This window comes from Crinia signifera, chromosome 6, assembly GCF_055691185.1.
Source record: "Crinia signifera chromosome 6, ASM5569118v1, whole genome shotgun sequence".
NCBI lineage: Eukaryota > Metazoa > Chordata > Amphibia > Anura > Myobatrachidae > Crinia > Crinia signifera.
The window spans coordinates 159,412,430-159,431,434 of NC_139222.1; the positions used below are offsets into that span (position 1 = coordinate 159,412,430).

The 19,005-nt window shown below is 46.4% G+C and overlaps 1 protein-coding gene across 2 annotated transcripts in view; it reads right to left on the reverse strand.

Annotated features, from left to right (window-relative positions):
• Nucleotides 1-18,395, reverse strand: part of KIAA1755 (KIAA1755 ortholog) — a 71,481-nt gene extending 53,086 nt beyond the window's left edge. The window contains exons 1-4 of one of the 2 annotated variants that reach the window (XM_083147809.1): nt 17,761-18,395; nt 15,911-17,246; nt 1,660-1,857; nt 605-728 (exon numbers count right to left, since the gene is read on the reverse strand). In XM_083147809.1, the coding sequence (XP_083003935.1) occupies nt 605-728; nt 1,660-1,857; nt 15,911-16,625 (1,037 nt within the window). In that variant the 5' untranslated portion in view covers nt 16,626-17,246; nt 17,761-18,395. The remainder of the gene's footprint in view (nt 1-604; nt 729-1,659; nt 1,858-15,910; nt 17,247-17,760) is intronic. The other variant, XM_083147808.1, reaches the window with a different exon arrangement.
• Between the last annotated feature and the right edge of the window lie 610 nt (nt 18,396-19,005).

Here is a 19,005-nt window from a genome sequence, read left to right on the forward strand (position 1 = left end):
TTTTCCTATTGCAATCTGGTAGAACCAATATGAAAGTTAAATATTGCAGGCTCAGATCTGCACATACATTCATATATATATCCCTATAGATTGTAATAAGCTTGCAGCAGGGCCCTCCTACCTCCAAGTCTGTCTGTTGTTACCCAGTTTGTCTTATCACTGTCTACTATTGTAAAGTGCAACGGAATCTGCTGCGCTATATAAGAAACTGTAAATAAATAAATATATATATATATATATATATATATATATATAAAACTTTATAAAAGTGCACAGATAATAAATTATTTTAGGAAATACAAATAAAACATAATCCACCTGCATTAATGGTGTGATGGGGATCTCCCCATCACACCATTAATGCAGGTGGATTATGTTTTATTTGATGGGGAGATGTAATGGAATGTAGTCTAAAATCTCCTCCTACTTCACTGTATGTCAACAGAAGTGTTTTATTGCTAAGCTGAAACAGAGCAATACATTTGCCTTCGGTCTAATTTGCTATACACATAGCCACTGTTATGGGGTATGTCAGTAAACTCAATTTAAGGTTTGATTATCATGGTAGGTCTGAAGCCAAGCTGTAGAAGATATCGGACCTCACCTGGCCACTGAACAAAGGTAGAGAATGAGCCGTGCCACCTCTCTCACTGAGCACCATGTAGCATCCCATGCTGTACTATCTGTGGTCACCTGGATTATAGCTCTGCCCATCTTGTCACGGCTTCCTGGAATTACAATGTACACAATTAGTACATTAATAGTTATTATACAAATAGACCACAGACTCTCAAGGTGGGGGCTCAGGACCCCACACGGTTCATGTTTTGCGGGTTTCCACACGGAATCCCTAGTGGAATAATTATCTATAACTGCGCACCTTTTAAAATGTGTCCATGAGTAATTAATACACCTGTGTACCTGCTGGGTGATCTGGAAAATATTGACTGTTGCGGGTCCTGAGGACCAAGTTCAAGAACTTATGAAATAGAGAGCAGCTTGACATTGCAGTATACCTCTATTTCTATGAAGTGTTCAGTCTATTAGTGTACATGGACCTGATCGCTCATGCAAATCTGCAAATTAAATGTGAAATTACCGCAGATCACTATCTACCTGGAAATCCAAACCTTTGTGTATTAGGGGATTTACATTGCAAACTCCAATAGGGCAGTGACTGATATGAATGAGAAACATTCTCTATAGCACTGTATACATTGGTGGCGATAAAGTGGGGGTTAGGAAAAAGTAAAAAAAGACTCATAAAATAAATATTAAAATGATTGTCTGATGTTGCTTAAAGCACAAATTCAGTAGTGCCTGCAATGTGTAACGAGAATGAAATTAATGGCCAGATGTACCAAGCTTCACAAAGTGATAAAATGGAGAGTGATAAACCACCAGCCAATCAGCTCCTACCTGTCATGTTACAGGCTGGGTTTGAAAAATGACAGGTAGGAGCTGATTGGCTGGTTGTTTATCACTCTCCATTCTATCACTTTGTGAAGCTTGATACAACTGGCCCTAAAGATGAAAATGTGTGATCCTAGTAACTGCAAAGAACATCCATTGTTGGTCCCTTATAAACATAGAACTAATGTGTCTAAATATAATACAACATGTGAATGAGGCTGGCACTGGACATGAGTGGATACACACCTGGAAGACAAGCAATTCCAGAATATAATAACTTGGCACTTAGATCCTGACATTGAATCGGAGTATCAGTAATAGTCTCCCAGGGAATGGCTCCTCTTGATGGGGACCCTACAATCGACACCCACAGCCCAGTCTTGGATGGTACTTTCTGGACAGAAGATGTCACCTCAATTCCAGAGTTAGAATTGGACACTGAACCTGTTGAGATTAGTAAAAAACATTTTTGTTTGAGATAAGTAAACTGTATAGCTCAGACCCTTCAAATCAAAAAATAAAGTAGTAAAGTCACATGACTCCTGTGCGGAGGTATCACTATGATACTGTAAGAATGTGACACAGCGGAACCTCAACTCAAAAGAAAAAGTGCTCAGTTCCATATGTCACAGAAAATATGTTGTGCTTTAGGGGTCAAACTGAGTCACAAGTTATTTTTATATACTGTAGAGATCTGATTCCTAAAGAAATACGCATAGCTTATACACAGTCACTTCTCAAGAGTATCACCCACAGAATATGGCCTATAATTCTATCCTATCAATTCTCATATAATATTAAGCTTTTCGACACCTTCAGATTACCCTCTTGTTCTAGCAGTTTCTGTACTAATATGCAAATATTCGATGACAGGGTTTTTACCGCATTTTTCCTTTAGTGCATCCTGCCCTGTACATAGTGTAAAAGTTGCTTTTGGATCCATGGGGGTTATTCTGGCAAATTCACTCTCAGATGGACAAAACCAGGTGCACTGCAGGTGGGCCTCATGTAATGTGTGCAGAAAGAGTTACATTTGGGTGGGGTGTGTACTTCAAACTGATATTTATATTGCAGTGTAAAAATAAAGCAGCCAGTATTTACCCTGCACAGAAACAAATAACTCACCCAAATCTAACTCTCTCTGCACATGTTACATCCGCCCCACCTGCAGTGCATATGGTTTTGTCCATCTGAGAGTAAATTTGCCTTTGCGAGTGAACCAGAATAACCTCCCATGTATTTATGCTTAGAACCATGTATTTATGCTTCTATCCAGCCCCAGCCAACAGGTGCATGGACACATCCTCACTGAACTTGGTCGTAGACAAGCTCAACACAAGTGTATTACAGACATTGAGGAGCTTGACATGAAATGAAATTATGGCTGCTTCTCCGTCATGTTTTAAATGCCCCTTAACCATTGGTGTCACATGTAACTGCCAAGAACTACTGTAGCTAATGGTAGCACAGAACCTGGGGGCAAAACATCAAGAAAGGGCTAGGTAATATTGTGTGGAAATTATAAGTAGGGTTCACGGTCAATGGTCTCTATAGATGGTTTCCATTGATGACAAGAAACTGAGGGAGAATCATCAATGGTTTGAACCATCGATGAGCATCCCTGCTGTTGGTCAGGGGTAGACTCAATGAAGGGGGAAGGCCTTCCACCAGCATTGTTTGGCAAGCCATTGACCAGCGGTGGCAAACTATGGTAATCACTATGGCCCTTATTCTGATCGGTGCGGATATTCCCGCTTGCGTACGGGCCGCCGATGTTTATCGTCTGCGCATGTGCAGAGGTCACTCTGCGCATGTGCAGGCGATTTCGCCGCACGGATTCTTTATACGCCGCACAGGGGGCGTAGAGGGGCGTGAGGGGCTACTTATCCTCATTACCCTATGCATACGCCCCGCGTTTCATGGGCGTTCCCATGCAAACGCGGGGCGTATGCATGGTAATGAGGCCGTGACGCGTGGGTACGGGGCGGGCATCTGACATCGCCGGATGTCAGCTGCCCGCCCCCATACAAGATTTCACACGGACAAGTGTCCGTGTGGTCTTGTGTTGCGGGACCTGGTGGAGCGTGCGGCCCTGCATTCGATGTTCGGCGACCATCGAATGCAGGGGCTGCTCCCACCATGGAGGAGGCGTATCCCCGTCCACATTCATGCGGACTGCCACATATCCGCATACGGACGGAGGTGGCGATCCGTATGGAAGGCGGGGATTCGCAAAGACGGACATCACCGCATATTTCTGATCGGGCCGCACCGATCAGAATAAGGGCCTATATCTTACATTTTCCATGCACGGTTTATGACATAATACTCCCTTTTTTCTTCTCATTTTTTTTACAATTGCTTTACATTTTTCAACTACTCAAATGTGAATGTGATGCCCTGTATACAAGGTGCGATTCTCACTAACGTTCTATTCAAACAGTTTTCAGCTGCATTCGATCTAGATTTGATCCGACTGTGTGCTCCCCTTTAGTGGAAATCGCACAGAAAAATACACTGTGCAGACAAGACTATATGGTACAGATTTGTACTATATAGTCAAAATCTAATGTGTTTCACGATTGAATCGCAAGGCAATTGCACAGTGTGTACAACCCTTAAAAGTGATTTATTCTTACTTAGTAAATACATTTGCAATCTACAGTATAATTTAAAAGTTGATGCATATGACTATCAAACTAGATCTGCCCACTTTCTTTCATGTTATTTTTTTTTTTGGTGGGTGGGGGCGTTTTTAAATTGGAAAAAAGATCTATTTACAAAAATAAGAAATCACAGCCATACCCACCAGTTGCATGGATGAGATTACGCCTCCTGTATGCCCACATGCTGGGAGGCATATTAGATATACTGTAAATGCCAGCTCCAAAACATATTTGACATTTCTCATTCATCATATGGTACACATACTGTAGGTATGAATGGGAAAATTTTAGTTGTGCACACAATTTTGGCTAAACCATTTTAATGGCCTGTCCCATACGGGTGTGGTATAGGGTTCTGACAGTCGGGATCCCGACAGTCATTAGCCCGACATCGGGATCCCGACTGCCCGAACTCAGACAGCATGGTAAGCGCAACAAAGCCCCTTGCGGGCTCGCTGCGCTCGCCACGCTGCAGGCACGGTGGCTCGCTATGCTCGCCACCTGGAAAATAGCGGGTGGCCGTCGGGCACCCGTCTGTCGCGTTTTGACAGTCGGGATCCCGACGTCGGGTAAATGACTGTCGGGATCCCGACTGTCAGGACCATGTCCGGCACCCGTCCCATACACAGTAACAATGCCTATGGCCTCTCACTTCCTGTGGCCATGCTGTGCAATAGAGGGGCTATTCAGAAAATCAGGCCCATTAATTACTTTTTTCTGTAATAGGGAAGAAAAGAGTATTACATATTAGCAGATCTCTAATCCATGAGCCAGCTTGCAAGATTGTGCATTAGGGGTGGAAATATTCTGATAGTATTATATTGCTAGCCTTAGTAAAGCCAAATACAATCCAGTTGCTCACTGATCAACCTGATAGGACAATGATCATTGTAAAGCCAGCAGAACACTAGTTGCGGTGTCATTAGGTCTACATAGTCTAGGTAGACAGTCAAAAGGTGGACCATTATTGGTCGACGGCCAGAAAGACGACATGGACAAAAGTTTGACACAATGAAAAGGTCAACATGAGTTTTCATGATTTAAAAAAAACTTCGAGCCATAGAAGGGGACGAAGTACACTTAGAAGGTGTCCATGTCAACATTAACACCAGACACATAAAAACCTCATGTTGACCTTTTTCCACGTCAACCTTTTGGTTGTGTCGACCTTTGTCCATGTCAACCTAATGTATGTTGACCTTTTGAGCATGATGACCTCCTGACTGTTGGCCAATAGTGGTTGACCTTTTGAATTTGTTAACTTAGACACTGTAGACCTATTATAACATAACCAGTAGTAATTACAGTACATTTTCTTGAAGTCCATAGGGAAGGGACATTAAGAGCCACATAAAAAAAAAAAAAAAATAACACATGATCAAAACAAAAATAGGATTTTGGGTACCTACCGGTAAATCCTTTTCTCGTAGTCCATATGGGATACTGGGCTTCACTACTATGGGGATTGAGACCTCCGCAGGAGAGACAGGCACATCAAAGAACTTTCAGTGTGGGTGCACTGGCTCCTCCCCTCAATCTCCCTCCACTAGTCAGTTAATGCAAAAACTGTTCCGAAGGAGAGCATGTGAGGAGTATGTGATAATGTATTGTGGTGAGATTCATCCAGCACACCCAAACGAAGAAAGCAACATATAAAAAGAGGTGAATCCTAACAACTTTAGAGGACACCTGTAACTGTAAACAAGTCTATAGACATATCTATCCTATAGAAAACAAGGCAATAAGCCTAACAATGAAGTAGTATCTGACAGCAGAAAAGCCGCACCGAGGTGGGCTCCCAGTATCCCATATGGACTACGAGAAAAGGATTTACCGGTAGGTACCCAAAATCCTATTTTCTCTACCGTCCAATGGGATACTGGGCTTCACTACTATGGGGAGGTCCCAAAGCTACCAGAACGGGTGGGAACGTGCGAAATCTGCTGTAAAACCGCAATCCCAAACTGGGAATCCTCCCTGGCCAGGGTGTCAAACTTGTAGAACTTCACAAATGTGTGTTGCCCTGACCAAGTTGCGGCCCTGCAAAGCTGCATAGCCGAGACCCCTCGAGCAGCAGCCCAAGAGGTACCTACAGACCTGGTTGAATGAGCCTTTACTGAAAAAGGAAGCGATAGACCAGCTGATGCATAAGCCTGTTGGATAGTACATCTTATCCACCTGGCAATGGTACGCGTTGAAGCAGGTAAACCTTTCTTCTGCGCATCATAAAGACCAAATAGGCTGTCTGTCTTATGGATCCTAGCTGTGCGCTTGACATACCCCTTAAGGGTGAGGACCACATCCAAGGTATCTGGAATATCCGGGTGTGCCGCGCCAGAAGGAACCACAATAGGTTGGTTTAGGTGGAACCCTGACACCACCTTTGGAAGGAATTGTGGTCTAGTCCTGAGCTCCGCCCTATCGTTGTGGAACACAAGGTAAGGGCTCCGACAAGATAAGGCCCCAAGCTCGGACACCCTCCTGGCCGAAGCTAGAGCCAGCAGAACAACTGTCTTCCAAGTAAGGTGTCGCAGCTCAGACTCCTCCAAAGGAACAAACCGGGCTGATTTTAAGAAAGTAAGAACTACTTCCAAATCCCATGGTGCAGTGGGAGGTACAAAGGGGGGCTGAATCCTCAGAACCCCCTGTAAGAAGGTTTGCACTTCCGGCAAGGCCGCAATCTTTTTCTGGAAAAACACAGACAATGCGGAGATTTGGACCTTTAAGGAACCCAATCTGAGTCCCTTATCCAAACCACCCTGGAGGAAACGTAACAGGCTGTTTAATCGAAAACTGGCCGGAGGCAAGCCATTCTTCTCGCACCAGGCAATATATCTTCGCCATATTACATGATAATGAGAAGCCGTCACCGGCTTCCTGGCTTTTATCATTGTAGTGACGACAGAGGGATGGAGACCCTTGTTGACTAAGATCTGCCGCTCAACCTCCAGGCCGTTAAACGTAGCCGCTGTAAGTCCTGAAAGACGAACGGGCCCTGGAGGAGCAGGTCTCTTCTTAGGGGCAGACGCCACGGGTCTTCCACTAGCATGGCCTGAATGTCCCCGTACCAGGCCCTTCTTGGCCAATCTGGCGCCACCAGTATGGCCTCCGTCCCCTGATGCCGGAGCCGCTTTAGCACCCGAGCCAACAATGGGAGAGGTGGGAACAGGTACACCAATTGGAATTCCCAGGTCCAGGTGAGAGCGTCCACTGCTATCGCCCCTGGGTCTCTGGTCCGTGCACAGTACATTGCTACCTTGTGGTTATTATTATTATTATAATTTTATTTATAAGGCGCCACAAGTGTTTCGCAGCGCCGTACAAAGGAACAATACAGGGAAACAAAACTTGGTTCAATCGTGAAGCCATCAGGTCGATCTGAGGGAGCCCCCACAGATCCACTATGGCATCGAACACTTGAGTGTGAAGGCCCCACTCTCCCGGGTGAAGATCGTGACGACTCAGGAAGTCCGCCTCCCAGTTGTCGACTCCCAGGATAAAAATGGCAGACAGGGCCTGGACATTCTGTTCCGCCCAAGACAGAATCTTTGACGCTTCTCTCATGCAAGGCATGCTCTTGGTACCACCCTGCCGATTTATATAGGCCACAGTGGTGGCATTGTCCGACTGGACCTGGATCGCCTTGCCCTGTAACAATGGAGCTGCCTGTAACAGGGCATAGTAGACCGCCCTCAACTCCAGCTTGTTGATATGAAGGCCCGACTCCAGTGGAGACCATCGACCCTGGAGGCGGACTCCCTGTGTGACAGCTCCCCAGCCCCTCAAGCTGGCGTCCGTGGTTACCAAAGTCCAGTCCTGGATCTGGAACCGTCTGCCTGCCAACAGATTGGATGAATCTAGCCACCACTGTAGCGAGATCCTGGTTCTTGTTGCAAGGCCAATCCTTCTGCGCATCTGCAGGGGGGAGCCGGACCACTTTGTCAGAATATCCAATTGAAGGACCCTGGAATGGAAACGGCCAAATTGTATTGCTTCGAATGAAGCCACCATCTTGCCTAGAAGCCGGAGGCAAAGATGGATCTGTACCAGAGGAGACTGTAGGACCTCCCTGACCAGCTGTTGTATTGCACTGACCTTTTCCATCGGCAGAAAGACTCTTTGCTCCGATGTATCCAGGATCATGCCCAAGAAAACCATCCTCTGGGTCGGAACCAGTGATGATTTGGACATGTTCAGGATCCACCCGTGGTCTCTTAGCACTTGCATGGACAGATTGAGAGCACTCCTCAAAGCCTCTGCCGACCCTGCCTTTATTAGCAGGTCGTCCAGGTATGGCACGACATTCACCCTTCAAAGTCTGAGAAGTGACATCATTTCCGCCATTACCTTTGTAAAGACCCGCGGGGCAGTCGACAGGCCGAAAGGTAAGGCCCAGAATTGGTAATGGTCGTTCCCCAAGGCAAACCTGAGATAGATTTGGTGTGGGGGCCAAATGGGGATGTGTAAATAGGCGTCCTTGACGTCTATAGAGGCCAAGAACTCCCCTCTCTCTAGACCGGCAATCACGGAGCGCAAGGACTCCATCCTGAACTTGAACACACGCAGGAAGGGGTTCAGTGATTTTAGATTCAGGATGGGCCTTACTGAGCCGTCTGGCTTCGATACCAGGAATAAGTTGGAATAATATCCCTGGCCCCGCTCCGTGCTTGGCACCGGTACAATTACCTGAGACTGAAGCAGCCTGGTACTGGCCGCCTGAAGGAGAACCTGATCCTCCTGGGATGCTGGAAGGGCCGACCTGAAGTATCTTCTGGGAGGGGGTTTGTCGAATTCCAGCCTGTAACCTAGAGAAATGAGATCCCTGGCCCAGGAATCCAGACCAGAGGCGTCCCACACCTGGCTGAAATGCAACAATCGCGCTCCCACCGCGAGAGAGTCTCGTGGCGGGAAAACCCCGTCATGCTGCAGGCTTGGAGGAAGCCGCGGCATTGGGACGGTCCTGGGTGCTGGAGGAGTTGGGCTTCCTAAACTTGCCTCTGGTGCCTCTGTTGGCATTGGAGGCGCCCCTAGCTTTGGGGCGAAACCTGTTCCCACGAAAGGACTGCTGGGAAGTAGCTGTGAAGGTACGCTTTGCTACTGTGGGAGCTGATGGGAGGAAGGTAGATTTTCCTGCCGTGGCCTTGGAAATCCAACCGTCTAATTCGCTTCCAAAAAGCCATTCTCCTGTAAAGGGAATACCCTCCACACTCTTTTTAGAGTCCACATCCGCAGACCACTGACGCAGCCACAGGGCCCGTCTGGCTGAAACCGCCATGGCTGAATTGCGTGCATTTATTGCGCCCAATTCTTTTTGCGCTTCGCACAGGATCTTAGCGGTATCCTGAATGTGACGCAGGCTGTCGCCAATCTGAGCCACAGTCATGTCACCTAACAACCCTTCCTGAATCTGGGTTGACCAGGTATGTATGGCCTTAGCCATCCAGCAGCTGGCAAGAACTGGGCGCTGGGAGGCCCCACTAGCCGTGTATATGGACTTGAGGGTAGCTTCCAGCCTCCTGTCCGCCCCGTCCTTAAGAGTGGATACACCTGGGACTGGTAACAACACCTTTTTAGAAAGGCGGGAGACAGATGAGTCCACTACTAGTGGCTCCTCCCACTTCTTCCTGCCCAAAGGTTCAAAGGGATAAGCATTAGTGAACCGCTTTGAAAGAGTAAACCTCTTATCAGGGTTTTGCCATGCAGCCCTGAAAACCGTTTCTAACTCCGCCTGCTCAGGGAAGTATACTGGCTGTTTCCTCTGAGTCATGAAGAAAGGATCTCCTTCTGCGGATGCCTCCACCGGGAGATCTAAAACATCCCTGGTGGCCCTGATAAGCGGTTCAGGACCATGCACTGCTGCCTCAGGGACTGGTTCCTGCAGAACCTGCTCCTCACCCTCCTCCAATATGTCCTCATCATCATCATCTGAATTAGGGGCCATCGCAGCAGCCGGCCTCTTTTGAGGCTGTGCGGCAGGAGGAGGTACATTAAGAGTATGAAGAATATCCACCCTGGCAGCTAACATGGACAATTCCCTCTGAACCCTCTGCGTTTGCTGAGTGTTAGTGGAAAGCTGTGAAGCCACAGAATCCAACAATGTCTTTATGTTGGAGGCCCAGACAGGCTCCTGCTCGTCAGCCTGAGATGGCCCCACAAGCTGTGGGGGCACCCCACTGATCTGAGTGTCAGCACTACTGGGCTGTGGTGACATACAAGCCTCACAAGTGACTTGGGACTGTGATTTGGGCACAAACTTGGTGCTACACACCATACAAGTGAACTTTTTCACCATGATGAGACAGTACTACAGTGTACAGCAGTACAATACAACCCCCACGCAGTCACACACGTGCACACACCACACCGCTGGATGTTAAAAAACAGACTATGTGCTTGTTTTATGTGTGTCTGTAACTAATCAGTGGGGGAAAAACAGAGCAATTGAGGAACCAAGTGCACCCCTAACCTGAACTCCCAGATCTGGGTGAGCTGGTAACGCTAAACACAGTGATAGCAACAACACAGTGTCTAAAATAAGCCAGATAGCGCAGCAGCGCTAAATCGCTATAAAACCTGCTGTCTCTGCCGTGCTGCAAGGACCCGGATCCACCACGCCAGTGAGGAGCCCTATGTAATGGAGTCTGGCAGCGTGTAAAGAAGCAGGAAGTGACAGCGCGCGCCCAGCAGAGCTGGGTCCCGCTCTGAGTGAAGCCCCGCCCCCCTGTACACGGAGCTGGCGCTTACATACGTTTATACTGACATATAATAAAAAAGGTATAATATTACATACATATACCCTGAGGGGTGTCCCTGGTGTCCAGCGGCAGCACCCCTATGCCAGTTTCCAGACGCGGGGTTCACGCGGTCCCTGCTAGAAGGCCGCCATTACTGCCCGTCGTCTTGCCGCACCAGAAATGGCTGCGGGGTCCCCTTGTGGGACCCCCAGCCTGTACTCACCACTTGAAGTCTTCAGACCTGTCAGGGGGTGTGCGGCGGCTAGGAGGCTTGCTCGCCACAGCGCAATGCTGTGCGGTGACAAGCCCCACACAGGACCGAATTGTCCTGTAGCAGGGTCAGCTCTGCACCTGAAGAGGTCGGGGACTGACCCTTCCCCTGACACCCACGAAGCAGGACAGCTGTGTGGTCACCACAGCGCCCCAAAATAACAAACTTTGAAAATAAATATAGAAAAAACTCTGGAGCATCCAGAAGCACTGCCTCTCCTTCGGCACATTTTTCAAAACTGACTAGTGGAGGGAGATTGAGGGGAGGAGCCAGTGCACCCACACTGAAAGTTCTTTGATGTGCCTGTCTCTCCTGCGGAGGTCTCAATCCCCATAGTAGTGAAGCCCAGTATCCCATTGGACGGTAGAGAAAGTAATATTTGTATAATAACCATACATATAAATAACTATGAAGGTGCTATAATGTTCTACTACAAAGAATATTTTTTAAAAATAAACAAATGTTTGCATAATGAAACAAATTAAAGCAGCCCATACACGGTCCGTTTAACGGATCCATTTGGGACTTAATTAGCACACATCGGATCGGATCCCTAGTGCATGCAGTGTGCATGCACTGCGATCCGATCCGATGTGTACCTAGTACAAAAAGTATGAGCAGCACATACTTTTTGTACCTTACTATGTGATGCGCGGGAGCGCGCATCGCATAGTACAGAACGGAGCCATACACAACAGACCGTGTATGGGCTCCTTTACAATGGAGAATTCAACGTAAACAAAACATATAACAAACATGACAAATATTTATGCAATGTATAATTTTTCATCTAAATATTTGTCATGTTTGTTAGATTTTATTATTTACATTGAATTTGCCATGTATTTTAGCTAAGTCTTGATTAAAGTTATATTTTAAATCACCTAACACTACAAGACTAAAATACTTTTTGACTTCTGTGACCTCCCACAAAGGGCCTGATTCAGACCTGTTTGCTAGGCTGCGTGTAATTGCAGCCTAGTGAACAGGTGAACACTGCCCGACCGAAGCCCACCTGCCCCGGCACCCGAATCCCCTCACTAGCATGGCAGGGGCATACACGAACACATCCCCTCGCACGTGGCTGTACGGAGGAGAAATCATTCGATGGTTGCTGACCATCGAATGATTTCTGCAGCCTTCGCTCAGAAAAGTGCATACTTACTTTTCAGATGCCCGCTATCCACCGAATTAGGGGCGGGCGCTGATGTCATGTGACGTCAGCCGCCTGCCCCAAGCAGGCATTGTCACGCTTGCGGTCTCATGGGAACACCCAGTGTTCTGGTCATTCCCTTGCTACCGCACCTGCCTGCCCCCGGCCCTCCCTTCCCGGAGTGAACGGCCTGGTGACTGTGAAAAATCGCCTAAGCCTTTCACTCCCAGGGTTTGGGTACACACATATGCGCCAACCCTGAATATAGGTGACGATGACGAATTGGTTCCAAAACAAATTGGTCTGAATCGGCCCCATACTTTTGCTTAAGTTACTGTGACTTTAAACAATAACTGCCATAAGCGCACCAAAATGTATATACATTATGTTGGTCATTTCAATCTATATGGAATATACAATCTGTGCAATTCCAATCTCTTGTTTGTAGGAACATATTATGATGGCCAAGTACAATGAAATGCTATACACTAGAGCGGGGATGTTCAACATGATGTTTTTTAAATGGCCCCTGTCCCGGGTGGTTAAGGAGCACACATATTTATAAAGATATACAGTATACATCACATCATGGCAAAAAAAATAACACGGTACTTGTTTCCTTGAACGGCCACACCGATGTTGATCGGGTCGGTCGCATCGCATCGATCGCATCGCATGCGACCAAATCGCATACGATGCGACCGACGCGATGGTCCCGATTTTTACATTGATTGAAATGTGAATAGGGTCCCTGGGACCCTATTTTACATTGGATTCAGTGTAAAAGTCTCCCCAGACCCCAATTTTAACCCCCTCAACGGCACCCCATGATTGATGCCAACCCGAAGCGTGGCGAGCGTATACGCGTCCCCTCGCGGGGCTCGCTGCACTCGCCACGCTTCGGGCTCGGTGGCTTGCTGTGCTCGCCACACTTTATATTCTCAACTCCACGCCGACGTGGATAGTAGGGGTATGAAAAGGCCGGAGGACGCGTACCACCGCCCCTCGCGGGCTCGCTATGCTTCGGGTTGGCGTCAATCGTGGGGTAACGTTCACAATGGGGGGGGGCATATACAATGAGAAATGGGCCCGATTACAATGTTAAAAATATTTTAACATTGAACCCTATGGCAAAATTGGGTGCATCGCGTCGCGTGCCATGTTAATGCACCCGACCGACGCGATGGCCCCGATTTTGCCGGCAAAATGGACCTGATTTCAAAGGAAATCGGGTCCATCTGGGGTAATCGTGTACCTTAAGTTAAGGTACACGATTACCCCCGATTGTGGCCGTTCTAGGAAACAAGTACCAATAACACAAAGTCAAACAGCAAGATAACCTATACCAGAATGGTTAGGCATGTAATAAAACATCACCATACAGCATGGCTGCCATCAGAAATTGTGAGGCCCAGTAAAATTAAAAAAGCATGATCCCAAACCAAACCCTTGTTCTGTCAGACCTCTTTTGTCCTACATCATTATGGCCTGATTAAAAGGTAGACGCACATCCTGACGCAACTGCAAAACCCTACAAAGGTATTCCGAAAATATGCAGAAGTAACAATTGCTGAGGGACAGCTACATTTTTGTGTCTAAGATCTGCCACTTGCATACAAAGACGCACAATAGATCATCTAAGCAGCCCTATGGTGGGCCATAATTTCGATTAGAACTTAGATGCAGGAGCATTTTTAACTGTGTACAGAAACTCAGTAGTATGCTAAAGGTCATGATTGTGTCTAACTCCCCAGCAGTCCTTGGTGGTTTTTGGACACACAATGTACTCACAATCGTCATACAATCTGTTGTATAATCCAGCTGCTGCATACAACCAGTCGTTTTACAATCAATAATATGCACCGGTACCCGCGATGCGATCAACCCGTTCAACCCGATTTTACATAGGTGACAATGTGAAATGGGCCAATATGGATTGAATATGGTTAAAAAGTATGTTTAATGCCCCCCCATTTTTAACGCCACCCCGCTATTGACGCCAACCCGAAGCGTGGCAAGCGCAGCGAGCCCGCGAGGGGCGGCGGTACGCGTACTCCGACCTTTTCATACCCCTACTATCCAAGTCGGCGTGGAGTTGATGTTATAAAGTGTGGCGAGCGCAGCGAGCCACCGAGCCCGAAGCGTGGCGAGGGGACGGGCTTCGGGCTCGGTGGCTCGCTGCGCTCGCCACACTTTATAGAATCGACTCCACACCGACGTGGATAGTAGGGGTATGAAAAGGTCGGAGGACGCGTACCGCCGCCCCTCGCGCTCGCCACGCTTCGGGTTGGCGTCAATAGCGGGGGCATTTCGAACATCAGGGGTGTTTTCTATTAAAATGGGGGGTTTTGGGGCATTTCACATTAAAATCAATGTAAAATCTGGTCTCAGGGACCATTTTACATTGATTCCAATGTAAAAATCAAGTTGATCGCGTCGATCGCATCGCATGCGATTTGGTTGGCATGCGATGCGATCAACGCGATTTTTCCGACCCGATGGATACAACCAAAATAGTACCTATGCACCTAACCTGTCTAATTAACTGCCACACAAATAACACTGGTTACATGAGCCGTCAAATGACCGATTGAATGTGCTTTAAAGCATAATTGCATGTGCTTTAAAGCACATGCAATTGGCTCCCAATCTCAAATGATGCAGCACATCTGATCAGGGCAATCCTCCAACCCGCGGGACTGCGTTTTGCACGATTATGTGTACACAATCCATCATACAATCCCTCTAAAAATAGTTGCAACATGCATGCTTTTGACTTACACCTCCCCCTGACTCCTAGAACAAAAATCACTGCTAATCACATCCTTACTGTGAACGCCATTGGTACTTGATTCTAAGTTGGCATGTACACAGTACGATTCGCACAAAATTTGCTGAAATCTGTATCCGTTTCATAATCATGTACACAGAGAGGCAATGAACAGCTTTAAATGTAATTTAAAGTGCCTGAGCATGTAGGCCCCAAGGCAATAAACCCTTGATGACGGCTCAGCTATACAGTTGCTGACTATACTGCTATATATATATATATATATATATATATATATATATATATATATATATATATATATATAGGGCGAGCAGGCGGCACTTGCTTTCAGGGTCTATCTGGAGCGGTGCGCATAGAAGTCAGGATACATACAGAAGAAGGTCGGCACTCGCTCACGCTGAATTAGACTCAGAGACTTGGAAGGTGCATTTGCAACGTTTCGGATCTTTTTATTAGACCCGTCGTCAGGCAGTACAATATCGTATATTGTAATACCTGACGACGGGTCTAATAAAAAGATCTGAAACTTTGCAAATGCACCTTCCAAGTCTCTGAGTCTAATTCAGCGTGAGCGAGTGCCGACCTTCTTCTGTGTATATATACATATATATATATATATATATATATACTGCTCATCAGACTCACACTTTTACAGCAATCACTATGAAGGTGACCAAAGGCAGGAAGTTCACCTGTCTGAACTACCCTGGCATCTGTCAATGTGGACCAATGCTCTATATGCGATTATCCAACTCTCCTCTGTGTAAATATTGTAAGTGGAATGAAGCAGATGAATATAAAGACATTGTGAGTCAAAACTAAATATGGTCACATAATAATATATCATATGATTTATCAAAAATGCTGGTTTCTCATTTATACCTTTTCCAGAGAACTTAGCCCGACTAAGTCGTGGGGAACAGACTGCAGATACCCTCCTCCATGTGCCACCATATTGGTTTGAGGGAGAATCCAAGGCAAGGCCGTCACCTGCAGATGCGGAGTTGCGTTGCCCTCTTAGGAAGGAAAATCTGTGTACAAGAGATGGGGAAGAGAAGTCTGAACCAGGTGAAGAAGTTGTTTTGGTATTTCTTGTAGTGATCGGTGCATGAAGGTCATCAGGCTTTGAGTCTGGTTTTCCTGGGAAAAGCCAGGAAGAAGACATCTGGGTTTGATTTTTTCGACGTGAGCAAATGGGGCTTTCTAGGGCAGCAAAAGTTGTGGATCTGCTCATCGTGTCCTCAAAAATATCAGCCATTGGTGCAGAGTTGAACTTAACTGGATTTTTAAGAGCAGCAACGTATGACTGACGAAAGCGACACTTTGTTTCCTTGATATCCAAATCTTTGTTGAATTTTCTCCTAAGGCACGGGCTACATACGCCCTCCTCACTGCTCTGAATTCTCCCACACACCCACTTATTAATAGCAACGTTCGAAACAGGATCTCCGTTAACTTTTGAAACCCTGTTTGAATCCCCCATTTCCTGATACCTAGAAGAGAATGGATTCTTTTCTGCTGGGGCAGCAGCATCTAAAAGGTCCACATAGTCTCCTTCCAGGTCTTGGTGTGTGTTGTCATCTGAATGTGGTGACATCAGATCACCGGTCTGACATAAAAGTGGTGCATGCTCTGAATTGTCTTTAAATTAATACAAGTCTGTGTTCTGCATGGACAGTTGGATCTGAGGGGAACACTGAACAATCTATAACTGCATTCTTCTGGTCATATATATAGATAAGCCATAGGCTTTATTTAGTGGCCAGTTAGCAATAGGGGTGTGAAAGACAGAAAATACTGTATGTCCCAGTTGTTCTCAAATGTATTTCTATGGTTCTTTGGCAGAAGGATGCAGATAATTCCTTTCAGACTTTATAAGGCGGTTATGTGAAAAAAGTATGGAAAAATCGAAACTCTAGGATTATAACCAGTATTCCCAGCAACATGCCCACAGTTAAATTAGAGATTCACTTAGTTTTACGTGTGACTGTAAAAAAATTGGTTGCCATTTAAATGTCAGCATGGTGCTCTTATGGCCTTGTAACATCCTCAAGCAAATCTCAAGAAGATGGGACAGATTTGATGTTCCAGTACATGTTTTAAGTTAGAAGTCCATATAGGGAGTAACCAAGCACTCACGGAGGCCGAAATTAAACAGTACATTAAGCAGCCTTGTAATCGCCCTCTAATGAAGCAACAAGAGCAGCTTCCACATGACCTGCAGAAAGAATAGATTGTATTAGGAGAATACACTGTAAATAAGTGACATACACAATGTAGGGAATAATGCAGTGTGTTATAAATCATGGACAAGGCAACAATATTTATTTGCAGGTCTTTCTAAAGGCGCTGTGAACAGAATGCTTGCTTAGTAGTCACTCATTCAACAGAAGGGAGATGAATATGGAAGATAGCCCTGTATACACAGCTAGGATACTGATGACTGCTAAGATCACATCAGTCACAGGTGTTCTGCACAGCAAGGCCTTGCAGCCTTTTATTATCAGTCACAAAGTACAACAATGGCTGACAAAGTGACCCAATGCATTCTGGGAATGGAGCCTTGCACTTTGTAGAAGTTACACAGAGAATGAACTAAAGAATTGTAATAATAGTACAGTAGTAGCAGCAGCAGCAGCAGCAGCAGCAGCAGCAGCAGGGTCCATGTGGCGGTGAGAGCAGGAGTCACCCATCACACAGCCCAGGAGCCCGCCGTGCCCTGAGGGTAATACCTGTCAGTGATGGATGTCTGGCACGAAACTTCTTCCTCCGGGGCAACTTGTCACTCAGACGGGGCTACTGTGTTCGCCCAACATCCGCGCTGCATGCCACAGGCAGGGACAGAGGAAGCAGCACCTACAGCCGGCCAAGCCTCCCCTTAGAGGACCCCCTCCCCGTGCCTTCTATTGATGGGATTGGAGGGCTGTGTTCCGAATTTAGCCGCACCAAAGGAAAAGGAATGTGGAGCCAGCGCTTGGTGTCAGGCTGTCAGACTTTAATAGAAGCCCCCTCCCTTCCCCCACGGCTTGCTGGCACCGATTAGGAGCTAACAGTTGTATCAACAGTCACCTGCTGGGACTTGTACCCATTCACACACCCTCAGGCCAGGCAGTGTAACAAGTACATGATGGAAGTACAGTAACTGGACCCTCTTAGCAGCAGCAAGGTGCCGCCTGTGTGTGGTGCTGGTGCCAGCCTCTGTTTTGGCTCTATGGGATAATAACCTGCTCCATCAGCCTTTACAGAAAACGTGCTTCATCGTGCGCCTATAAATCCCGGCATGCGAGGGCCGCCACCTGTTTGCACTATGATCCTTGGCATTTAAACCCGTCTTGTTAATTCTGCAGAGCCGGGCAATAAGAAGTGTTGACATGTCCAGGCATCCTTTACATCACGTGTCTGCAAAGAGAGGGTTTAAGGACATGGGAACACATAGCATAGTGAAAACTGTGGGTCATACAAAGCTATACAGTCAGAAAATCAGATCAATAGAAAGCCTACATGAGTTATGTATACAGTAGGTGAAGAATTCCTGGTCTGGTTTCTCACACCAGTATGAAGTGTACAGGACAAGACAAAACCAGGTTTTCAGTATTTGGTGTTGCACATGGCAGAATTGGGGCTATCCAATTGTCTTTCAGGACTTGTGGAATGAAAGGATTGATGTCACACTCCCTAGCATTTGCCAGTACCACATTGTATAAACAGGCTGAATTTTCCTAATCCATTCATGAAAGTGTTTCCTTTACTACTGCAGCAGAATATAGACTGAATATTGGTAGGAATCAATGTCTCTATTTATCTGGCAAACTGCCAGTAACTGATTTAATTGTCCACTTCTTTCAACTTCACAATATGACCTATCTGTAAGGACTGTCCCAATTAAATGCTTTGTTTATGTATTTTTTTAAGTTTCATTTCCCATTCCATGAAAACATTTGTGGAGTTATTTAAAGCTCACATCTCACTGCTCCCCC